The sequence below is a fragment of the Vulpes lagopus genome, chromosome 5, assembly GCF_018345385.1.
Source record: "Vulpes lagopus strain Blue_001 chromosome 5, ASM1834538v1, whole genome shotgun sequence".
In the NCBI taxonomy this organism is placed as follows: Eukaryota; Metazoa; Chordata; class Mammalia; order Carnivora; family Canidae; genus Vulpes; species Vulpes lagopus.
The window spans coordinates 12679263-12701199 of record NC_054828.1 but is presented as its reverse complement, the minus strand read 5'-3'; the positions used below and the strand labels follow the sequence as shown (position 1 = coordinate 12701199).

The window sequence follows — 21937 nt, the reverse complement described above, 5'->3', positions numbered from 1 at the left end:
GGGCATAGCGTCGTGGAAAGGGCACTTGGTTAGGAATCAGAAGACGTGGAGTCGTACCTGGCTCCTCCTGCAACCACCTGTGCGCGGCCGGGCAAGTCACTTAACCTCTCTGAGCCTGTTTCTCGTCTGTAAAATGTGAGCCAGCGTCCTACCTCACGGGGGACGCAGCGAGGACTGAACGATACAAGGGTCGGAAAGCTTCCAGCCCACGCCCGGCCCCACCGAAAACTCCCCATCCACTCCAGGGCCGGGGCTCCGCGAGCCGGGGCTCCGCGAGCGGCGCGCTCCTTTCGATGCGCTCGGCGCTCCGTGCGGAGCGGGATTCCCCTTCCCGAGCCGGAGCCTGCGCTCTGGGCTCGACTGAGGCTGCCTGGCCGCTCGCGCTTTTCTCTCCTTCTCCAAGATGGCGGCGGTCGGCGGCGCTGAGGCGGGATCCGGGCGAGCCGAGTGAAGGTAGCGGCGAGCGGAGCCCCCACGAGGCCGGGCTGGGCCCCCTCCCCGAGGCGGCCGCGGCCCCGCCCCGCCGCCACCCGCCGCCGGGGCCCGCGACACCGCCGCGGGGGCGCCGCAGGCCCAGCGCGGCCTATCCCAGGGGCCGAGCCGGGGACTGGAGTAGCGGCCTCAGGCCGCCCCCGGGAAGGGGCTGGAGCGGGCCGCGGAAGGAGGGCGGGCGGGAGCCGTTCAAATGGGGAAGGCGGGAAAGCTGCGGGGCCGGGAGGGGGCGTGCGGCCGCCCCGGGGGCCTGCGGGCCGGGGCCGCCCCTCCCCCTGCCGGGGCCGTCTCCGCCCTCGGGGGCGCCGGGAGGCCGGCGGGGCCGCGGGGAGCGAGTCGGGGCCGCGGTGCGGCTCGGGGCCCGGGGTGCGGGGGGCCCGGGCCGGCGCGGGAGGGCAGGGCCCTGGGCTGGCGGGAGAGGATGCGAGGAGCTCTCTTCTTTTCCTCTTCACAGAGCTTTGTTGAACTAGCTGTTGCTGCAAAACGGCCGGGAGAATCCCATTGGTTTGCGTGGGGACCGCAAAAATGGTGGTCCTGGGGGCTCCCTGTATAAGTAGCCCGGTGTGGCGCGTCCTGTTTTGCGAGCGGCCCGGTCGGAACGTGCCTCTCGAGTGTGGTCTCCGCACGGGCCCGTCCCCCCACGGCTATTACTTGTAGATTCACTCTGTACCGTGCATTAGAGGAGCACCATCCCCCCCCCCCCCCCCGCCGGTTAAGCAGGTGGCTGATTATATTCCCTTAGAGCAGAACAAATAAAAAAAAAAAAAAACTCAAAGGAAAGCCTGTTGATTGGACAGAGCTTGTCGAAATTTGTATCGGTGGCTTTTTGGAAATGTGTGTTGTCAGCCAATCTGTGCGGTGGTCGTGGTTCCGAGCTGCCATGCAGTGAGAGGGTTCAATCCCCATCCCAGGCTGCCGGGATCTCCGCAGTTCGCAGAGCTGGCAGGGGCTGCGAGTGCTGCATAGGTAGGTTCCCGGAGAAGGGAGGGGCAGGGATTCGGAGTGGCTGTGTTGACACCCGGAGGGGAGCTCTGCAAAACGGACAAGGCCAGCGCGCTCCTGGAAGTGAACGACAGCAGCGACAGGTCAGAGACTGGCTACAGCTGGACGTGCACCTTGCTTCCCTCAGCCGCACGGACAGGCGGCCTGAGTCCGCCGAGGGAGTGCTGGAAGAGAACGCGGACCCTGCAGCCAGGCCCGCACCCCGCGCGCTAGACCTGGATGGAGCTCCGGGATTTTGCCTGCCTGCCTGCCTGCCGCGTGGATCAGGGGGCTTACTTTGTTCCCTCTTTTTCAACACAGTTACGTTCTGGGATGAAGAAGCTTGCTAGCGATTGCTGAGGCTCAGGTTACCTCAAACAAATCACCTTCTGAAACTTTACCACCACCACCACCTCCCCAGTAATTATCGTTTGGACCTGCAACATAAGAAAATACTGTATCTGATGATTTTTGCTTTTTCATTCATCACTCTGGTTATCCCCAAAGCTGTGCCTGGACAAAATGCATACAAACTTCTCTACAAGTGGACCAGCAGCTGCGCCTCCCCCTTTATCAAACCCCGAAGAAGAGTCCCAGAAGAGCCATTTAACAATTTGCACATTGCATAAGTACACATCTTTTGTGATGACAGGTTTCTGGTCTCCATACGCAACATTAAATCATGAACTTTCACTTACGCTGTCATTTCTTAGCACACTGAGAGGAACATAATCGTAAAACTGTCCTGCCTCTTAAAGTTGACAACATTGAATTCTATAAGCTCCTACATGATGGAATTCAGGAGAATGGGTGTTAACACCTGTTTTACTTTTGCCAACATTTAATGTAATTATGGCCCCTGCTTTCCAATGTGAAAATCAAATCTAGTATTTTCACTTTCGTTAATCCCACAATCTGCTGCCTAACCCTGAATTCTGAATTTATCATGGATAATATTCAAGACCAGGAAGGAATACCAGAGGATCATCTGATCCTCTATAAATGTTGTCCTAACTCTGCCTTTCTTCCATACTATTGCTTGAGACTTCTTTATCTGGTTTCATCTTTCCTTTATGAGTCAGCAACCAAAACTAACCCCTGAACTGCAGTATCTTGATTTTAAAGAACTTAAAAATTCAAGGTCCATCAGTCTGCCCAAGCTGTGAGTGGCATGGTCCATTGTGTTTAATTTTAGTTTTTTAAACTCTTGGCTCTTCTACTTCTTTAGTGAATCAGCCTTGCCTTCAGGCCCCACTCAGTTTTTCTCTACAGCTTATTTAGGCATGTAATTTATAAAATGCTTCTCAGTGTTTTTATGAAAACTTAAATAGTAGCAGGCCTAACTCCAATACATAATGCTAACACCAGTTCGTGTTTTCTGTGTTGGCCTGTGCTTCGGAAGATCAACTCAATTTCCTGTTCCCTTTCACAACTTTTTAAATCCAGTCATTGTTTTTCAGAGAAGTCAGTTATGAGACCATGAACACTTTTTTCGTAGTTCAGAAGTCACATCATGGTTTTCTTTCTCATACTGTCTTTGGAGGTAGTTACTCCCACTCTGTTGTTAACTCTGTTTTATGTTAGTTTTGATGTTACGCAAAAGAAGGCCAAAGTGTAAGTCTCAGGGCCTGCCTTTGCTTCAGTTAGAAGTGTATTTTCTAGTTGACAACAGACTGGTGGCCATATTTATGATATTGAATGTTTTAAGATCATTATTAAACATTCATAGTCAAAATTCATTTGGCATGAAAACATTTAACTTGAGGTCTCAAGTTGTGGTATTTCTTAGCATTACCAGTCTATGAAAACTAATGGGACCGACCTATATATATATATATATTTTTTTTTCCTTAATAAAGTCAGTATGTTTTAGTGCCAGTCAGAGGAGATATGATTTTCAAATGAATGGACTTGATTCCCAATGACATTCCCCCTTCCTTCACGTTTGGAGTCAGAACCCCATGTGTGGAAAGGGGAAGGCAGGAATTTCTATTTGAGAAAGTTGAGAATACTGGAGCGTGAAAAGCTGGCTACATGATATATGTATGTTGCCTCATTTTTCTACATGAGCTCTGACCTTATAAAGCCCTCAGGGCAAGCAGTTCTCTGGTTTATCAGTAAAATAATTCAGTTCGTTTGGTTTCTTTACTTCACTCTAGATTCTCTTAACTTTGACCAAGTCCTTTCTTCCTTTTCCTTCTCAGGGAAGCGGAGAAATGCTTTTTTATGTTACTTTTCTTAATGTTCCTTGTAAATCATTCTTGGTAATGCTTTTTCTCTTTGTATGTTCAACTTAGGCATGTGTGTGCATTGTATTTTATCTGACTTGTGCAATTAAGCCTTTTTTTCTTTCTGTTTATTTTAAATGTGACTCTTAAGAGAGTTTCCTTTGTTAATTAGATTTTCTTTCACAAAAGTTACGCACTTCAATATTACTCATACCCACCTGAAGAGACTGGCAATGTCTCACTGACGAGCCCTTCAGCATTTCTAAATCCCCATATAGCAATGAAGGTAAAATAAAATTTAAATAAGTAATAAGTAACCATTCCGATCACCTTGTAAGCATTTCACTAACTGGATGAGAACATTCTCATATATTTAGAATGTCATTCTTAAATTTCCTGCGAAGAAGACTTCCTGCAGGATTTGTGACATTGCCTGTCCTTAAAGTACTTGAAGAGCTTTACCTTAGAGTACAGTCTGTGGCTTGTCATTGTCAGAGTCAAAGTAGACATGTAGACTTGAACATCCAAAAAAAAGATTTTAACAAATTCAAAATGATGTTTAGAATATTTACATTATAGTAATTCTTCAAATCAGTGAAAATCTTAATAATCATAAAAACTTCACCACCAACGGACAAATGATAATTCTTTACTTTCACCTAGCCTTTTAGAAAGGCCTGATAGCCTTGAAAGCTATCATGTGGCCAACTAATATAAGAAGTGTCTTTGCTTTTACACCTCCATGGTTTTGAGCAAATTCGTACAGGCCAACAAAATGCATACCAAAAAAATTACACTTTAAATGTCTTTCATATGTAAACTGCAGTACAATAGTTGTTAACCTGTCATCAATCCACATGGTAGGATTTCACGGTCTGGAATGTTTGCTGTAATCTGTCTTCCTCTGCATCTTGCTTTATCTTTGCATTTGTAGCCACGATTGAACCTTTCCTTCTGACTTAATGTCAGTATTCACCATCTCAGTCTTGTCAGTCCTGTTGGCATTTCAGAAATTCTCATAATTTTGAGCTATTTTTTATTACATGAGAGGTATTTTATATACTTCACCAAACCACAACTCTAACTCATAAGTCAAATTAAGCCCAGCACACTTCCTGCAGTTTCAACCCCAATGTATTTACAAACAGAATGAGGAGGTGACAAGACACTCCTTTATTTCTTGCTGCCCTTCCAGTCTGCCCTTGGATCACTACGCATTTCCATCTGGAAGGTTGCTTCTCCACAGTGATTTCGCATTACAGGAGGGTTTTCCTTCTTTGTTTCTCAGACCTGGTCCTGTAGACGGGAAGGAGCCTGGACACAGTGACACATTCACAAAGGCCCTGCAGGACCGCCATGGCTTATGATGACTCCGTGAAGAAAGAAGGTATGACCCCTTAATCTGAGAAGCATTCCAAAGGGGGTTTCCTCTTCGATTCTTGCAGCCCATGGACATAGAGACCAGGACTGGCCATCACAGCCTGGACTCTCAGTGATGGTCCAGAGCAATATTAAGGCACTCAGCCTCCACATCATCCCCAGACTGGGCCCATGGAAGCAAAAACAAGACAGGGTTCCAACATGAGAGCTGAAATATAAGTCTCTGTAGTCTATTGGGGTGATCGCCTGCAGCACTCGTGGTCCTTGCCAGCTCCAGTGTGCAGGAGTCTGGGGATAGGAATCACATTTTGGACTCCCACAGAGCAGCACAGCACATGAATCCTTATTCTTTTCAGCCTTACCTCTGCAAGTCTGTGTCCACCTGCCAAATCACAACTAAGAAACCATGTCTGAGGATGCACATTGGGCCTTTGCATAGCGTGGAAGCATTGTTTCTTCAGGTTTGGTTCTTGTCATTTGCAGCCAGGTCATCAAAAAATACTCTTGTCCCCTTGGATCTTAGTCCTATATTCCAGTGGACTTGTTGAAACCTTATTTTAACTTGGAAATGGAGGGACGGTTGGATTACATACATGGTGATTTGTTTTGTTTGTCACTTACTTGACCTTTCTCATTTCCTTTCCCAAACGAACCTGGCTTTCAGATTGCTTTGATGGTGATCACAACTCTGAGGACACAGGACTAGCTGCTGGCCGAAGCCAACGAGAAAAGAAACGTTCTTACAAAGATTTTTTAAGGGAAGAGGAAGAAATCGCTGCTCAGGTCAGAAATTCTTCCAAGAAGAAGTTAAAGGTAAATTCGAAACATTCGAATTAGGCAAGTTTTTAATCTCCCGTCCTGTGTCCTAGTACTTGAGGAAATAAGTATATTTTTAAAACCTTAAATAAACATCGTTCACTATTTTTAATATTTCCTGTGTTTTACTCTGTCTTCCTAAGTCAGAACTCAGAGAACAAAATTGGTGCCAAACTGCCTTTGCTTCATCGTCTTACTCATTGGTCAATTCTTCTTCCTCTTCAATTCCAGGATAGTGAACTTTATTTCTTGGGGACGGACACGCATAAGAAGAAGAGGAAGCACTCCTCTGATGATTACTACTATGGAGGTAAGGAGGGGAAAGGGCAGCAGGTGGGATGAACACATCACTGGTTCTTGGAGTCGGGGTAGGGGAAAGGGATCCAGATGTTGCTGACTCAGTGGCCTATTTAACAGGACAGTGGTTCTTGTTCTGAGTGCCGATAAACCAGTGTGAAGGAGGAGAGAGGTGGAGGGCTGGTATTTTGGAGGATTCAGCATAGAAGAACAGTCTTCATTTGTGATATACCAGGTACCAGGTTCCTTCTCCCCTCAATCATCCACTTATCTTCTGCCCATTGTTACCTAGCATCCCTTTGCCATATGTAGTCCTGGGCCCTCTGGCCTGCACCTGTGGGTTACTTCTTAGTCCAGTGCATATCCACTCACAAGACCAGTTTTTCTTAGCTCTCTTATACGCAAAGCTGATGAGACTAACCCTTTACTAGAATGGGCTTATCCTGAACACCGAAACAAATGACACTCTGTCTGCAGTGTAACCGAAATTGTAACTGCTCGTAATCCCACAGCTTAGTCCGTTCTTCCGGGTCTGTCCTCTCTGGTTGCTGTGAAGACTCAGTGCAGAGAAACAACTTCAGTGGCAAGAACTGTGTCCAGGGTCAGGCAACATCTACCAAGCCAAGAAGCACACGGGCATCATCAGGAATCAGTTGAAGGGACTCCCCTCAAATCATTTCTCTTAGCCTCTTCCTCACATTAGTTGAGTGTTTTTGGTGAGAGAGGAAACTTGTTGGAAATTGGTTTGTCATGTGGACATTACTTCTCTTGATTATTTCCAGACATTTCGTCTTTGGAATCGTCACAGAAGAAAAAGAAAAAGTCCAGCCCACAATCTGCCGATACAGCCATGGACCTGTTGAAAGCCATCACTTCCCCACTGGCAGCAGGCTCCAAGCCCTCCAAAAAGACAGGGGAAAAGTCTTCAAGTTCTTCAAGTCATTCAGAGAGTAAAAAAGAACACCACAGGAAGAAAGTAAGTGGAAGCAGTGGGGACCTGTCCCTGGAGGACGGTGGTTCCCACAAATCAAAAAAAATGAAACCGCTGTATGTCAACACAGAGACACTGACCCTTCGTGAGCCTGATGGCTTAAAGATGAAACTAATTCTCTCACCAAAGGAGAAGGGAAGCAGCTCAGTTGATGAGGAGCCTTTTCAGTACCCCTCTCAACAAGCTACTGTGAAAAAATCCTCTAAGAAATCAGCTCGGGATGAGCAAGGTGCTTTACTCCTAGGACATGAGTTACAGAGCTTTCTGAAAACAGCCCGGAAGAAGCACAAGTCCTCCTCAGACCCACATTCCTCTCCTGGCCCCGAAGGCTGTGGGTCAGATGCCTCCCAGTTCCCAGAGCCCCACAGTGCTAACCTTGATCTTTCAGGACTTGAACCTATTCTGGTAGAATCAGACTCCTCCTCTGGTGGGGAGCTGGAGGCCGGGGAGTTGGTCATTGATGACTCTTACCGGGAAATCAAGAAGAAAAAGAAGTCCAAGAAGAGCAAAAAGAAGAAGGACAAAGAGAAGCATAAAGAGAAGCGGCACTCCAAGTCCAAGAGAAGTTCAGGCCTTGCAGCTGCCCCAGCAGGAGAGGTCACACCTGGCCCTCCTCCTCCCAGCGTCCCACACACTGGAGCTGCTGCCCCTCCCCCTCCCCTGCCCAGCCTCCACACGGACGGGCACAGTGAGAAAAAAAAGAAAAAAGAGGAGAAAGACAGAGAGAGAGAGAGAGGAGAAAAGGTAAACCATTTTTTTAAGTGTTGGGGAGTGAGTGATGATAGTAGTAAGTGGACTTTGAATTAGGCAGCTGAGGTGAACTGCAGGGAGTGTGGTGAGGCCAATCTCATGGGATGACATGAGGTGTAAGATATTGCCAGGGACCAAGTCTCTCCAGTTCAAAAACAGGAGCAATCTTAATTTTTCATGGGTTTTTCAATAATGGTGGTCTCCCATCGTGCCAAGCATAGGTTTAGGGATACCGTTGAAATTGGAATTCACAGAAGAAGCCGAACCCAGTTCCTTTCACTGGGCAGCACTGTCTGCCTGGGGCAGTTGATAGAGATGAAAAGGTATTTTCTAGTTCGTTTTAAGAAACACATTTTCAAAATTAGGAAAATAACGACCCAGGTTAATGGAATGAATCAATGGCCTTCCACTAACTGGTGTGGGCCACTTTCTGGTATTATTTTTAGTGTCAAATGTATGTTCTTTCAACAGGCAAGTGCTTGCTGTTTACCCAGCCCAGTGCTCTAGGTGGTGTAGAGAGGTGCCAAGCTGGGCAGGACATAGCTCCAGACCTTCAGGAGCACACTGATTGCTGAGGAGATAGGAAGGAGAAATCAGCGACCTTGGTTGAACTTTCCTGCAGCTCAAGAAATCTAGCAGTTGTACTTTCAGGGCTGAGACTATGTTACTAAAGGTTTTCTGTTAAAAAAGAAAAAAAAAAAAAAGCTGTTTCCCCTGTTATCAAAGTAATGTATTAATTTTATATTTAGAAATTCAGACTTGTGGAAAGAAGAAGGTCAAAAAACTTAGTTTTTCCACCTAAGGACAACCATTTTCTTTCTTTGTTTAGAGTTATGCAAACTGAAATGTCAGATTAAAGAGGAGATATTAAGAAGGAAAAAGTCAAGTATATTAAGAATTTGGAAATGGCAGTTTCACTTCAGTCTGTAATTGAGGTGTAAATTATGTTTCCCACTACAAAGAGTATCTTTTTTTTCCCTAAGATTTCTTTATTTTAGAGAGAGCACGTGCGCACGGCAGGAGTAGAGGGAGAAGAAGAGAGAAACTAAGCAGGCTCTGTGCTTAGCCCAGTGCAGAGCTCGATCTCAACACCCTGAGATCATGATGTGAGCTGAAACCAAGAGGCAGATGCCTAATTGACTCTACCACCCAGGTACTCCAAAGAGTGCCTTTTAAGTATGTATATCTCAGAAATTAAAAGCAAAACTATACCTTCCAAGCCAAGAATGAGTGTGAGCATAAAGAACTGGATAGTCAATTATTAGGTCAGGTTTATATTCATTTGTTTATTTGAAAATTGCTTTGTTAAATCATACATATTCTGTGTAAGATTGTTATTTCTCCTGAGAATTTCCATTCTAGTAATATATGATAGAGCCATAACTAATCTTAGAGCACTGAATAGAGGAAGGCAGGGTGGTCAGAGAAAGCCTATAGAAAAGAAAGGATTTCAGTGGAAGGGAACACAAGAAAGCAGAAAGACATTTACAAAGTAGCCTAGCCTAGCCTAGTTCAAACAAGTGAACTCTAATCCTGCGTTTCTAACTGCCTGATAAATATTTCCACCTAGATGCCTTGGGTTCTTCATACCCATGTGTCACTAATTATGCTCATCATCCAGATTCCCAAACCTGCAGCTCCTCCTCCACCTGCTTCTGTGTTCCCTGTGTCCTTCCAGTCAACCCAAACTCAAAACTATATGCTTTTTTTTGTTTTAAGATTTTATCTATTTATTCATGAGAGACACAGAGAGAGAGGCAGAGACACAGGCAGAGGGAGAAGCAGGCTCCATGCAGGGAGGCTGACATGGGACTCGATCCCGGGTCTCCAGAATCAGGTCCTGGGCTGAAGGCGGTGCTAAACTGCTGAGCCACCCGGGCTGCCCCGAAACTATATGCTTATAATCATTTTTCTCAACACTTCATCATGAAACTTTTCAAACAAAAAGCTTTGAAATTTTAAAATTTGTACATATGCCACCCAATGAGATTCTGTAGTTACTGTTTTGCTCTTTGCTTTATCACACACCTGTCCATCCATCAATCCAACTTTTATAATGTATTATAAATATAATGTAAATTATACATCTATAATGTGAATTATAGATACCATACACACCCCTAAAGACTTCAACCTGCATATCATTAACTTAGGTTTAATATCTGGATTCAGGGCTTTTTTTTTTTCCACTAGAATTTACTTATGCACAAACGTACACATGTTTATATTCCATTTGGTGAGTTTTGACAAATGCGCACAAACGTGACCAAACCTCTATCAAGATACAGACATTACTATCATCTGAAACAGCTTTCTCATACCCCTTCCCAGTCAGTCCTTATCCCTGGTAAGGGGTATTCTGATTTTTTTCCCAGTTTTATATTTCATTTTTACATCTGTCTCTTCCCTGTTTTCCCTCTCCTCTGCCTATATCCACTCAAGTGTTGAGCCTAATATTATTCCTCCTTAATAACTTCCATGACTTTATGTCCTCCATTACCACTACCCCAACTTGGGCCTCATCCCTCCCTGTACTTAATGTGATACATGGCCTCCTTTCTGTTTCTTCCCCAATGCAATTAGTATACACTGATGCCAGAATGTTCTTAAGTACCACTTCGATGTTGACATCTGGTTCACCATCTTCAGTGGATCCTTACTGCCTTCACGTAAGAGCGTAAGCTTTGAGAGGCCCAGGATCGTGTCTGTCATGCTCTCCACTCCATACCTAGTGCTGAACCCACAGTCTGGCCTGTTGTAGTTAGTCCATAAGTACTTGCTGAAGGAATGAATAAATGTCAGAGTCCAAACTCTTGGTCAAGCATTCATAATTATCTGGGATTTAGTACTAAATCTTCCTTCTCAGCTGTACCTCTTAGTCTGCCTCACATGTACCGTGTGGAAACCAGACTTAGCCCTTACATTCTACCTCTGTTCCTTTGCTTGTTTTTATGGCAGTTTTTGTTCTCCATCTATTAAAGCTCTGCCTTCCCTTCAAGACCTAATCAAATGCTGCCTCTTCCAAGACATCCTGACCCTCCAGGCAGAATTAACTTCTGACTTCCCATAACACCTTGGCTGTGGGAAGTCACTGCACATTTTGTCCCTTGTGTTGGAGCTTTCTTTGTGCATATTCCGTTTCCTTTATTAAAGACTGTAAGCTCCCTGGGGACTGTCTTAGTCACCCTACCTTCAACTCCTTAATGTCCTTGCTAGGCATTTTGTGATAGAATATATGGATGCGAACATCAGTATTGAAAAGGTAGGTCAGGTGCAAATGGTAAAGAATTTTGAGTTAGTTAAGGATTTGGCAGCAGGCACTTTGGGCTTATGAGCAGGACTTAGATATACTCTCAGTGATCATTTAAGAATAAAGTGATAGCACTGCAGCAGGTGGGTGAGACTGAGGAGAGATTGTAACAGACCACCCAGGAGGTTATTATAGGCCGAGGTATCAGGTACTATAAAAGCCCAATAGAAACAACTGAAGAGACAGATTCAGGAGAATCTCAAGGAAAAACTGACAAGATCTGACAATAGGGCTCAGATCTGGGAAAGCAGAAGCATAAACGAGTATAAAAATGGCCCCAAAGGTTTTGAAATTATAATCTCCTCCGGTGTAGGACTTACTTATAATTCCTTCATGTGGCTAGCACTTGCTAGTTTAAAAAAAAAAAAAGGTACTTTTGTTTATAGCAAAAAATTTATTAGGAACCAGTATTTGATCATGACTGTCCAAACCTGAGGTAGTCATACTCTGAATGTAGTCATTTATCCAACAAGTATTTATGGAACATGTACCATGTTTTTTAAAACTTGACCTACACAGGAAAACTTGCTGTGGAGTGTGTTTTTTGCTTTTTAGAGAGAGAGTGCTCATGCTTATGCACAGTGAGGGTAGGGAGTGGTACAGATAAAGATAGAGAATCTCAAGCAAGCTCCACTCCCAGCATGGAGCCCAACATGGGACTCAGTTTCACGACTCCGAGATCATGACCTGGGCCAAAATCAAGAGTCGGACGTTTAACTGACTGAGCCACTCAGGTGCCCCATTCTGTAGAGTTTAAAAAAAAAAAAAAAATCCTTCCCTTGGTTTTGTTTCAGTAAAAAAGAACTATCTAAAAGTCCACCTAGAGATAGAAAGGAAGGTCTCAGGAATAGTGTTCCCTCAACTACAACAAACAGAGATGGGAAAGCCAACTGATAATGAGTGCTAAAAGCCTCTGTGTGCCCTTTCTACTTTAGGTCCTGTGACCAGGACTGGAACAAAAACAGAGAGAATCAAGAAGAATGGCTATTTTGGGAAAAGAAGATAAGTCAGGTTTAGACTCTTAAGATAGAAGTGTCAGGAGATTCAGCATATCGAAGGTTAAGAGTGTGGGCTGAGGAGCCAAACCACTTGAGTTCAAATCCTGGCTGTGCTACTTAGAAACTATATGCTGTTGGGCAAGTTGCATAATTTCTCCATATAGAAGGTGTCGATGACAACAAACCTACCCAATAGGGTTGTTAAGGGTTAAACAATAATAAATGTAAAAGGATTTACTTAGGACCACAGTGTGCCAAGGCCCCCTGGGGCCACAGCCAACTCACAGGGGCACCACTGGATATTTTAAATATATTGAATTTTCAAGAGAAATAGCAGTATGTGACATCAATCAGAAACCTTAGGAACTACTAGTTTGAGGTAATTCATGGTTATAACATCTTATCATGTTATATTCCTTTCAATACCATGTCTTTTCAAAACTAGTCTTCCATGGTAGCTATGGTAAAAAACAAGTACCGCATGAAAACCCACATGGGCTCCTAGGTAGGTTCAGGAACTCTGGCTTTGCACATTAGTGAGCATTTGATAAAAGTTACTTGTTACAGTCGTCAACTCGGGAGACATTCCAGAGAGCAGTGGAAATGCAAGACCTGGAACTCGGTAGAGCAGTTGAAACTAGGGTGAGAACTGGAGTATTCCTATACAATAAATGAAATCCATGAGCTGATAAGAGGAAGTAGAGCCCAGAGCAGAATCCTATAAAGCATGCACCTTGGGACACCAGAGAAGGAAGAGGGAGCCAGTGGTGTTGGAGGAGAAACCAGAGAGGGACCAGTGTCACAGAAGTCAGGGAGCAGACTGTTCGAGAATAGACTGGACTCCCGGTAGAGAGGATGAGAAGTTCCACTACAGCAGGGAGAATGGGAGCCAGCCTGGCACAGTCCATACAGAAGTGAGAAGCTAAGGCAGCAGGGGCAGAACTCTAATTGGACAATCTTGATACAGGTGAGGGGACTGGGCTCTGCCTCTGGTGAAAGGTAATGCTCTCAGCGCTGAATTTTGTTTGGGGAGGGACTTTGTGCGGTTTTTATTTGTTTGCTTGTGTGTTGGTTTGTTGTTGAATCCTGCTTTCTGAGAAGTTGTAGAGCAATCATCTGGTGATATCTTGATGATGTCCCCTTTAAGGTCATCCCAGTGGAGTGGAAGTTTTTATTTGTATTAGAGGAACAGGATCCAGTAACTTTTCAAAGTACCTTACTTTGGGTTTTACTAAATCAATAAAAGCCCACTCACTACCACTCAAAATAATATGTGTGATGTTGCCACTTCAGAGGCATTCCTTCAGTTATCTCTATGTTTCCAGAATGTTCATGTTTCCTCTAAGCAAGCTGAGGCCAGCCAGATGGCCTCGTATCCAGCACACTGAGACACTGTTGTTGTTTTTTGGTTTTTTGTTTTTTTTTTTAATTTTTATTTATTTATGATAGTCACACACACAGAGAGAGAGAGAGAGAGAGAGGCAGAGACACAGGCAGAGGGAGAAGCAGGCTCCATGCACCGGGAGCCCGACGTGGGATTCGATCCCGGGTCTCCAGGATCGCGCCCTGGGCCAAAGGCAGGCGCTAAACCACTGCGCCACCCAGGGATCCCGAGACACTGTTGTTGATGGAGTGATACACTAAAGTCTCAGCTATAGCTAGACTTGGGATGACATTACACACATTATCCCTCTGGTAAAACTGAAGTTGAGTGACAACAGTGATAAATGGTAAAGGTCAGTAGCTACCGTCTAGTGCGTGCCTGCTGTGTCCCAGGCTCTCCTGGGCATTTGGCATCTCTAACAGTCTTGACTGATGGTATCAGTAGCCCCATCTGACAGAGGAAGAAGCTGAGAAGAAAAGACGTGAAGCTGGGATTTTTTTAATTCAATTAATTAACATATAATGTATTCTTAGTTTCAGAAGTAGAGGTCAGTGATGCATCACCCTTATATAATACCCATTACAGAGCTGGAATTTTAATAGAGGTTTCATTAGTCCCATGCCTAAACTCTTTCAGCTATACCACATACCTTTCTAAAACTTCCAGAGATGGTTGTCCAGTGCTGTGTGTCTTTGTCAAAGCTGAGAGTACGTTCTAGGTCAAAGGATACCAACCAACACCATGTGCTAGTGTCTGAGATCAGTCTAAGTGAGACATAGAGATGTTTCTAAGTCAAAGAGGCAGAGTGTGATGAAGTGCAGACAGCCTGGGGTCCTTGTTCTAGTCTGCTGCTTACCAGCTATTCTTTGGTGATGCTTCCTCACTGCTTGTTTGCAAAATGCAGCTGTTTAGATTAATAGCAGATACACATAACACAGTCCAGGGCCTGGCCCTATAAATACCCGTGGTTATAATTACTGTTTTTTATCCCAAGTTCTTCAAATGCATAACGTATGCTTGAAAACATCTTTTTAAAGCTTTTTTTTCCTCATCTGGTCATTTCTCGTATTAGACCAAGCTAGGGGACTATGCTTTTATGGTTTTGTGTTTGTTTTGCTCTTCTTTATAGTATAACACCCACCATGTAGGAAGCAGACTCTGCAGTTATCTCACCTGTTCAGACAACCGTGAAGATCTAGAAAGAAAACAGGGTCTCCAAGAAGCAAAAGCAAGTTTCCTGCAGCTCATTGGAGCGTTTCCTGGGTGCAGGGGGAAGGCAGACTGGCCAGAGATGAATCACGTGACCTCTCTGACCCTTTGTTAGAAGGGCAAACTAGTACCCAGCCCGCTGCACCTTTAGGGGCCTATGAAAGTCAGAGGAGGTAATGAAGTGGATTCACACTCTGCCCCTTTCACACACAATTCTGAGACTTTGTTATCCATCTAGTGCATGTTTCTTCTGCTCTTTAGTTGTGCTGGGCAGTGGCGAGGTGCAGTGGATTAAAGATGAATAAGATGCTGTACCAGCCAGCTTCCCATCAAAGAGCACTCTGGGTGTAGGAAGAGGTCAGAAAGTATTTCAGTTAGTCGAGCCCCAGCACAGGCTTGTGCGGGGTGCCAGGGGCAGGGGTGAGTACAAGGGAAGCCTGGGATGTCAGGAAAGGTCTCCTCGGGCAGGCTGTTATCATCTGAACTCAATCTTAGGACCAAATAGGAAGTAACAGGTAGAGATGAGGAGTAAGGCATCTCATTTGAGGAATAAAAGGTACTGTGAATGAAGGTATTGAGATACCAGAAGGCTGAGGACGTTCAGAAAATTGCAGGAAGTCCTTGTGACTGAAGTGGAGCCAGCAGGTTAGAGAAAGCTCCTAAGGGCAGACCTGCCTTCTAGAAGGCAATGGTGGAGCAGAGTCACAATTAGTAAATTACCAACAGAACAGCTCTGTCTTTGGTTTTTAAGATGATCTAAAGGCTGCACTGAGTGTTTTATCTGTGGTGTATCAGTGAATTTTTACAGGAACCCAGTGAGGTAAAGGCAGTATAATCTCCATTTCACAAAAATAAGCTCCAAGAAGTGAAATAACCCACCCAGGGGCACCCTTCTGTTCAGAGGCAGAGCAGGAATCTGCACCCAGGTCTTTGTGATTGCAGGATCCATGCTGTTTCCATCACATAGAAATGTTGTTTAGTATTCAGTGGTGTATTATGAGAGAGAAGTATAGAGTATGTTTTAGAAATATTTCCATTCAGAATGGTTTGAATAAAAGCTTTGGTGTGAAAACCTTACTTCTTTGGCACCCTTTCCTTTAGCCAGATCAGATTTAGGGATCTCGGTCAAATTAGTTCAGAACATCAGATGGTATCATGGTTACAAGTACGGGCTCTGAAGCCGAAGCCAGACTGCCTGCATTCATTCAGGTGCTAGCTGACTCCTACATGTATGACTGTGGATGTCAGTTTCCTCGTCTTTAAAATGGCAGGAATGGGGCACCTGACTCAGTAGAGCTCAACAACTCTTGATCTTGGGGTTGTGAGTGTGAGCCCCAAGTTGAGTGGAAAGATTAAAAAATTAAAAAATAAAATGGCAGTAATAATGAATTTACCTCATAGGGTTGCTGTAAGGTTTAAATGAGTTTCTACAGATAAAGCTTTTATACATCATCTCCTACATAGTATTAATATCACTGAAGCAATTGGATTTTTGTCATCAGCAGAAGAAAACCAAGGGTTTTTTTGTGGGTTTGGTTTTGTTTCATTTCGTTTCATTTTGCTTTATTGGGGCGTGAGGGGAAGAGTGTGCAGAGGGAGAGAGAATCTTAAACAGATTCCATTCCCAGTGCAGAGCCCTATGAGTCTCATGACCCTGAGATTATGACCTGAGCTGAAATCAAGAGTCGGATGCTTAACCGACTGAACCATCCAGGCACCCCTTGTTTTGTTTTAAGATTTTGTTTATTTTTATTTATTTTAGAGCAAGAGAAAGCTCACGTGCATGGGCACAAGCAGAAGGGGAGATGAGGGGGAGGGAGAGAAACTTGAGTAGAGTCTACAGTGAGCATGGAGCCCAACACAGGGCTTGATCTCATGACCCTGAGATCATAACCTAAGCTGAAACCAAGAGTCTTAACCAACTGAGCCACCCAGGTGCCCCAAGCCAAGTTTGTTTTGTTTTGTTTTTTATTCCACGTTTTATTTTGGAGATTTACAAGTTATGTTTTGCCTTAACCCTCAGATGTTTTATCCTTTAAAAATGTTCTTAAACTAGAGTTTTGGGTGGGTTTGAAGAGATTTTCCTCAGATCATCAAAGTTAAAACTTTAAACATGACTGCTTTATAAAGAGCATTAAGAAGTTACTCTTTGAAAGGTCTTGGTATTGTGCTATATGTCATCAAACACTTAAAAGGAGGTTCTGGCTGCACAGTTACAACATCATGAGTCATACTTAGCAAGTGGATTTGTTGGGAGTCACTTGCTACTAATAATAAAGTATCCAAGTTTTTGAAATATTAACATTGTATTAAGGGGAGTCCTTGTTACTCCAGATATAAACACTGTGATGCTTTTGCAATGCTGAATGTTTTCTTGCATTAGAAAGTCTAGATTAAGGCCTTGTAAGTAAGTAAGAAAGCCAGTAAGGCCTTGTATTTAGAACCACGTGGAAATGTTTTGTATGCATAGAGATCATTATTTGTATATTTCTAACTACTAAGCTACATTCAGAAAAATCTCTGTGCCCTGGAGAAAGTTTAACACTTCAGTTTGAATTCCAGACTTTCAGTACACAGAGCAGAAGAGGGTTGCATTTAGCACAAAGGTTAGGATCTCAGGTCAGCACATAAGGTAAAAATTGTAAGGGGTCCAAGTTTCCCTGAAAATCCCTTAGGAAGGCCAGCTTCACAACGAAGGCTGACAGACTCCAGGTCCAACTGGGCTGACTCCAGGTCAGCCCAGTGCAGCTGGTGTCTTCTCAGCCCCAGGTGAAGTCATTGGCATTGGTTCAGGAGCCATAATTATTTTTAAAATTATGTTAGCTACAAATAACAGAATCAGACTTGAGTAGCGAGTTGCACACACTAAGATATACAGGAACTTTCTAGGGAAAGCAGGATTATGCTCTTTGTCACACTAGCTCCAAGAAAATAAGTTCATGGAATCATCTAATCAGTCCATCCCTCTCTCTCACAAATGGCCAAATATAGAACTTATGTGAACTCTACTCCATTGTATCTGTGGCCCATAAAAGGGGATTTGAAAGAATTGAGCCTTAGTTAGAACCCTTAGAACATTTGGGGATATGCAGCTTGCTTCTAAATTAATATTAAAGATGCACCCAGAACTCACTTCCATAGCATCTTAAAACAGGACTGGCTTCACCAAATCTCCATAAATAGGACCTTCTCTATGTAGATGAAATGGTTAAAGTAAAGACCTTGCTACTGTTTCCTTTATCTGTTGAGGTCAAATGATTTTACCCTATTATTCGTTACCAACATTCCTTATGTTACAAAACAAAACAAAACAAAACAAAACAAAAAAACCTTGTATTGGCTTTTTGGTTGCTGTAATTTCTATTTTGAAAAATACAGAGTGAATAGAAAAGAGCTAATAATTGGTTTTCCATTGTAGCCTAACAAATTACCACAAATTTGGCAATTTAAAACAACATCTACTATTATCTCACAGATCTATAGATCAGAAGTCCAGACAGGGCTCAACTGGGTTCTCTGCTGGTCTCTCACAAGACTGAATCAGGGTGTTCCCCGAGCAGGGTTCTCCTCTGACACAAGAGGTCCTCTTCAGGCTGTCGGCAGCATTCAGTTCCTTGCAGTTATAGAACTCATGGCAACTGTTTTCCTTAAGTTCAAGGCTAGCAAGAGGGTGTCTGCTGTTGTATCTCATCTCTTTCAAGGGCTCGTCTGACTTACTCAGGATAAGTCAAACTTATTCAGGATGCTCTCCCTTTTGATTAACTCAAAATCAACTCACTAGGGCCATGGGGCACCTGGGTGGCTCAGTCAGTTAATCATCCAATGCTTGATTTTGGCTCAGGTCATGATCTCAGAGTTGTGAGATTGAGCCCTGCTTCCGGCTCTGCACTTAGCTCAGAGTCTGCTTAAGATTAAGATTCTCTCTCCGTACCCCCTAGCCCCGCCCTGCTCACTCCATGAACATACATACGTGTCCATACTCTCTCTCTCTCAAATAATTTTTTACATATAAAAAAGGTTAACTCACTAGGGACCTTAACTACGTCTGCAAAGTTCCCTTTGCCATTATAACAACAATCACGAGAGTGATTTCCCACCACATTCACCAGTCCTGCCCACACTCACGGGGAGGGCATTATACAGGGCAGTGTACACCAGGGGCCAAAATCATGGGAGCCATCTTAGAATTCTGCCTACCAGAAAAATAATGCTGTAATAATGTTATCAAGTACCTACGGAAGTGCCAGATACTGTTTGATTAATTTCCACCCCTAGGTTAAATGGTATTACCCACATTTAAACTAAAGGGAAACTAAAGCTCAGGGAAATGAAACAGTTTGTGTTGCTAATAAGTAGTATGGTCAGGATTCTAACCTAGATCTGGTGGCATTCAAAACCCACAATCTTTCCATTTTGCTGTACCACCTTGCTAAACCCTGTAACTCTTCCCTCCCTGCTTGTGGAGGTGTCATAATACAGTGAAGAATGAACATGCTTCAAGTAGCACAAAGCAGTTTGTTAAAGTGAGAGGGGTTCATCTTACACTGACTACCAAAGAATTGTCTTCAGCTATTTATTTACTTCTCGCCCTGGACCACAAGAATGTGAGTAATAACATAATGATAAACTACAAGCAACAGGAAAAGCAAGATCAGGAAACTATAAGATAAGAAATCAAAACCAGAGGAACAAAATGAACATAGATTTGGCTCTTGGCTTTCTGGTCCCAGGGTAAAGGGAAATTACATGGTTCTTACTTTCAAAGGCAAGCAAAATAGCTCAGGAGAGGTAAAGGTTTTCTCAGCATGTAGTTTTCAAAGAAATGTGTAACATGGGATTTTGTGTAGGAAGAATGAATGGCCTTACAAGTAATTATCAAGTAGCTGCAACAACCTGAGAAATCTAAAAATAATTTAGCATGTGATTTTATTAAATAAATACTAAATATAATTACAAATGAAATATAATTAAAAGTTATCCTGCTTGAGAAGTTGATGAGGGGTTTAGAACTCTTCCCTTAATGAAAAAGTAGAGGTCTCTTTCTGTTTTGTAACTATGGATTCAAGGTTACTTGACTTGTGTTCTAATGAAGTCTTATCCTGTTCTATTTTTATGTGATACTAGCCAAAAAAGAAGAACATGTCAGCCTACCAGGTCTTCTGTAAAGAGTATCGGGTAACCATCGTGGCTGACCATCCAGGTATAGGTAAGAACATTTCCAATCTTCAGTTTTTTTACTTTCCATTTATATCTCTGCAGCAGTGCCAGTCAGCAGGCACCTTGTTCCTATCTTATTAAAATAACACAAATCTCATTTTTCCCCTCGGTTCTGAAGTTGCTTTAGATTTCATCCAAGTTCACTCCATCCATAAAAGAGATAACTTTTCTGTTGATAGCTCTTAAACTGATAAAATGGGAAATTGAGTAAAAATAAATGTTCTGAAGCACAGTACATAAATCCGTAGTTGTTTATCTCCAAGATCCTACAGCTGACCTTTCCCTTTATCTGGCCCTTGGGTGTGAGTTACAGCGAGAGGCCTTACATTGCTCATATTTGTCTCTGTGTCAGAAGTTAGTGAGGTGAGAAAAAGACTGTGCCACAGACCTTGACAAGTGGCTTCACCTCTACAGTTCTCATTTGCCTAATGTGTACAATAGCTTCACAACCTGCTTGTCAAGGTTGTTGTGAGGCACAGGGAAAGTACCATGAAAGATCTGAGTGCTTTATAAAGCATGACCTTGCCACACAAATGGAAGGGCAACTTTGCACATCTAGAGAACTGCTTCTGGGCTGCTCGAGGGAAATCCTTTGGGTCTCCGCTCTCAAAACTTGGTAAAAATTGAACCATTTTTATCAAATTCTATAGAACGTGTTTTCTTTAACCTAAGTTGATAAGCTCTTAAAATGAGATCGCATTAGGGTAGCCGGGGTGGCTCAGTGGTTTGGCACCTGCTTTCGTGATCCTGGGGACCCGGGATTGAGTCCCACGTCGGGCTCCCTGCATGGAGCCTGCTTCTCCCTCTGCCTGTATCTCTGCCTCTCTCTCTCTCCCTGCGTCTCTCATGAATAAATAAATAAAATATTTAAAAAATAAAAAATAAAGTGAGATCAAATTAAAAGACACCAGAAAGATGCTCAAGGGATAAATCCCTGGAGAATAGATATGGGAGAATTTGAGCCTATCTCATAACCACCAAAATAGCCATCTCCCTCCCTAGAGAAAAGAATCAAGAGAAGTGATGGGCTTTTAGTTTGGTTTTCTGAAAGAACCTTGTGCTATTTAAATCCGAGCTAGAAAATCCTTTTTCTAGTTTTTGCTCTTACCAATCTTCTGTTTGATTTATAGTCAGACCTTTACTGTGTTACATTCTTTTTACTCTCTATGTCAGATTTTGGGGAACTTAGTAAAAAACTGGCTGAGGTGTGGAAGCAATTGCCAGAAAAGGACAAACTGGTAAGTACACTTTTTTACACACAGTTTTCATTGCTTTATGCCAAAATGTGTAATTCTCCTATAGCCCATCCAGCCAACAGTGAAAACATTTTTAAAAAAATCACAAATCAATAGAAAATGGTTTGGTAGAGGGTGTTAACACTGGCTGTGCCAGTGTGCTCTAGTGAAGATTCAGCCTCAGGGAAGCCATCTTTTCTAGCCTCACCTAGTTGTTTTCCAACAACCTTACATTTGAGCCAAAAGATGACCTAACTTGGGCAGCGATTAAGGGGGTCAAAAGAGAATCTAAAATCAGCCCTTTCCTGCAAACAGCCACTGGTGAGGCTATGTCTGAGAATGGAGGAAGGTCGTCTGCCTCCTGGTTACTGCCAATAATAAAAATAGGGGCTGTGCTTCCTAGGTGAGCCAGTTGCAGGTCATCATCCTCACTGGCCATTACCAAATAATGTACCCCATTTTCTTCAAGAAGACAGGAAGACAAGGTAATAGTCCTATCAGAATCATTTCCAGTCACTCCCCAACCAGCTGTTGTAAAGGTGGTCTGGGAATTCATCTGGGTAAAACAAAAATATTTGTCACTCACGTAGGTTATTTTCCGTTCCCATTTTCCATGTCATTGTCATCCTGTGATTGGCATTACCAACCA

At 43.5% G+C, this 21937-nt stretch overlaps 1 protein-coding gene across 6 annotated transcripts in view; it reads left to right on the top strand.

The window, feature by feature from the left end:
• The first annotated feature begins 336 nt into the window (after positions 1 to 336).
• HMGXB4 (HMG-box containing 4) overlaps positions 337 to 21937 on the top strand; it is a 33961-nt gene continuing 12360 nt past the window's right edge. Inside the window, exons 1-10 of one of the 6 annotated variants that reach the window (XM_041756200.1) lie at positions 337 to 453; positions 947 to 2125; positions 4990 to 5088; positions 5438 to 5542; positions 5746 to 5894; positions 6129 to 6207; positions 6315 to 6429; positions 6977 to 7929; positions 19961 to 20042; positions 21227 to 21291. In XM_041756200.1, the coding sequence (XP_041612134.1) occupies positions 7045 to 7929; positions 19961 to 20042; positions 21227 to 21291 (1032 nt within the window). In that variant the 5' untranslated portion in view covers positions 337 to 453; positions 947 to 2125; positions 4990 to 5088; ... (3 more) ...; positions 6315 to 6429; positions 6977 to 7044. The remainder of the gene's footprint in view (positions 454 to 946; positions 2126 to 4989; positions 5089 to 5437; positions 5543 to 5745; positions 5895 to 6128; positions 6208 to 6314; positions 6430 to 6976; positions 7930 to 19960; positions 20043 to 21226; positions 21292 to 21937) is intronic. The other 5 variants (XM_041756201.1, XM_041756199.1, XM_041756198.1 and 2 more) reach the window with 5 other exon arrangements.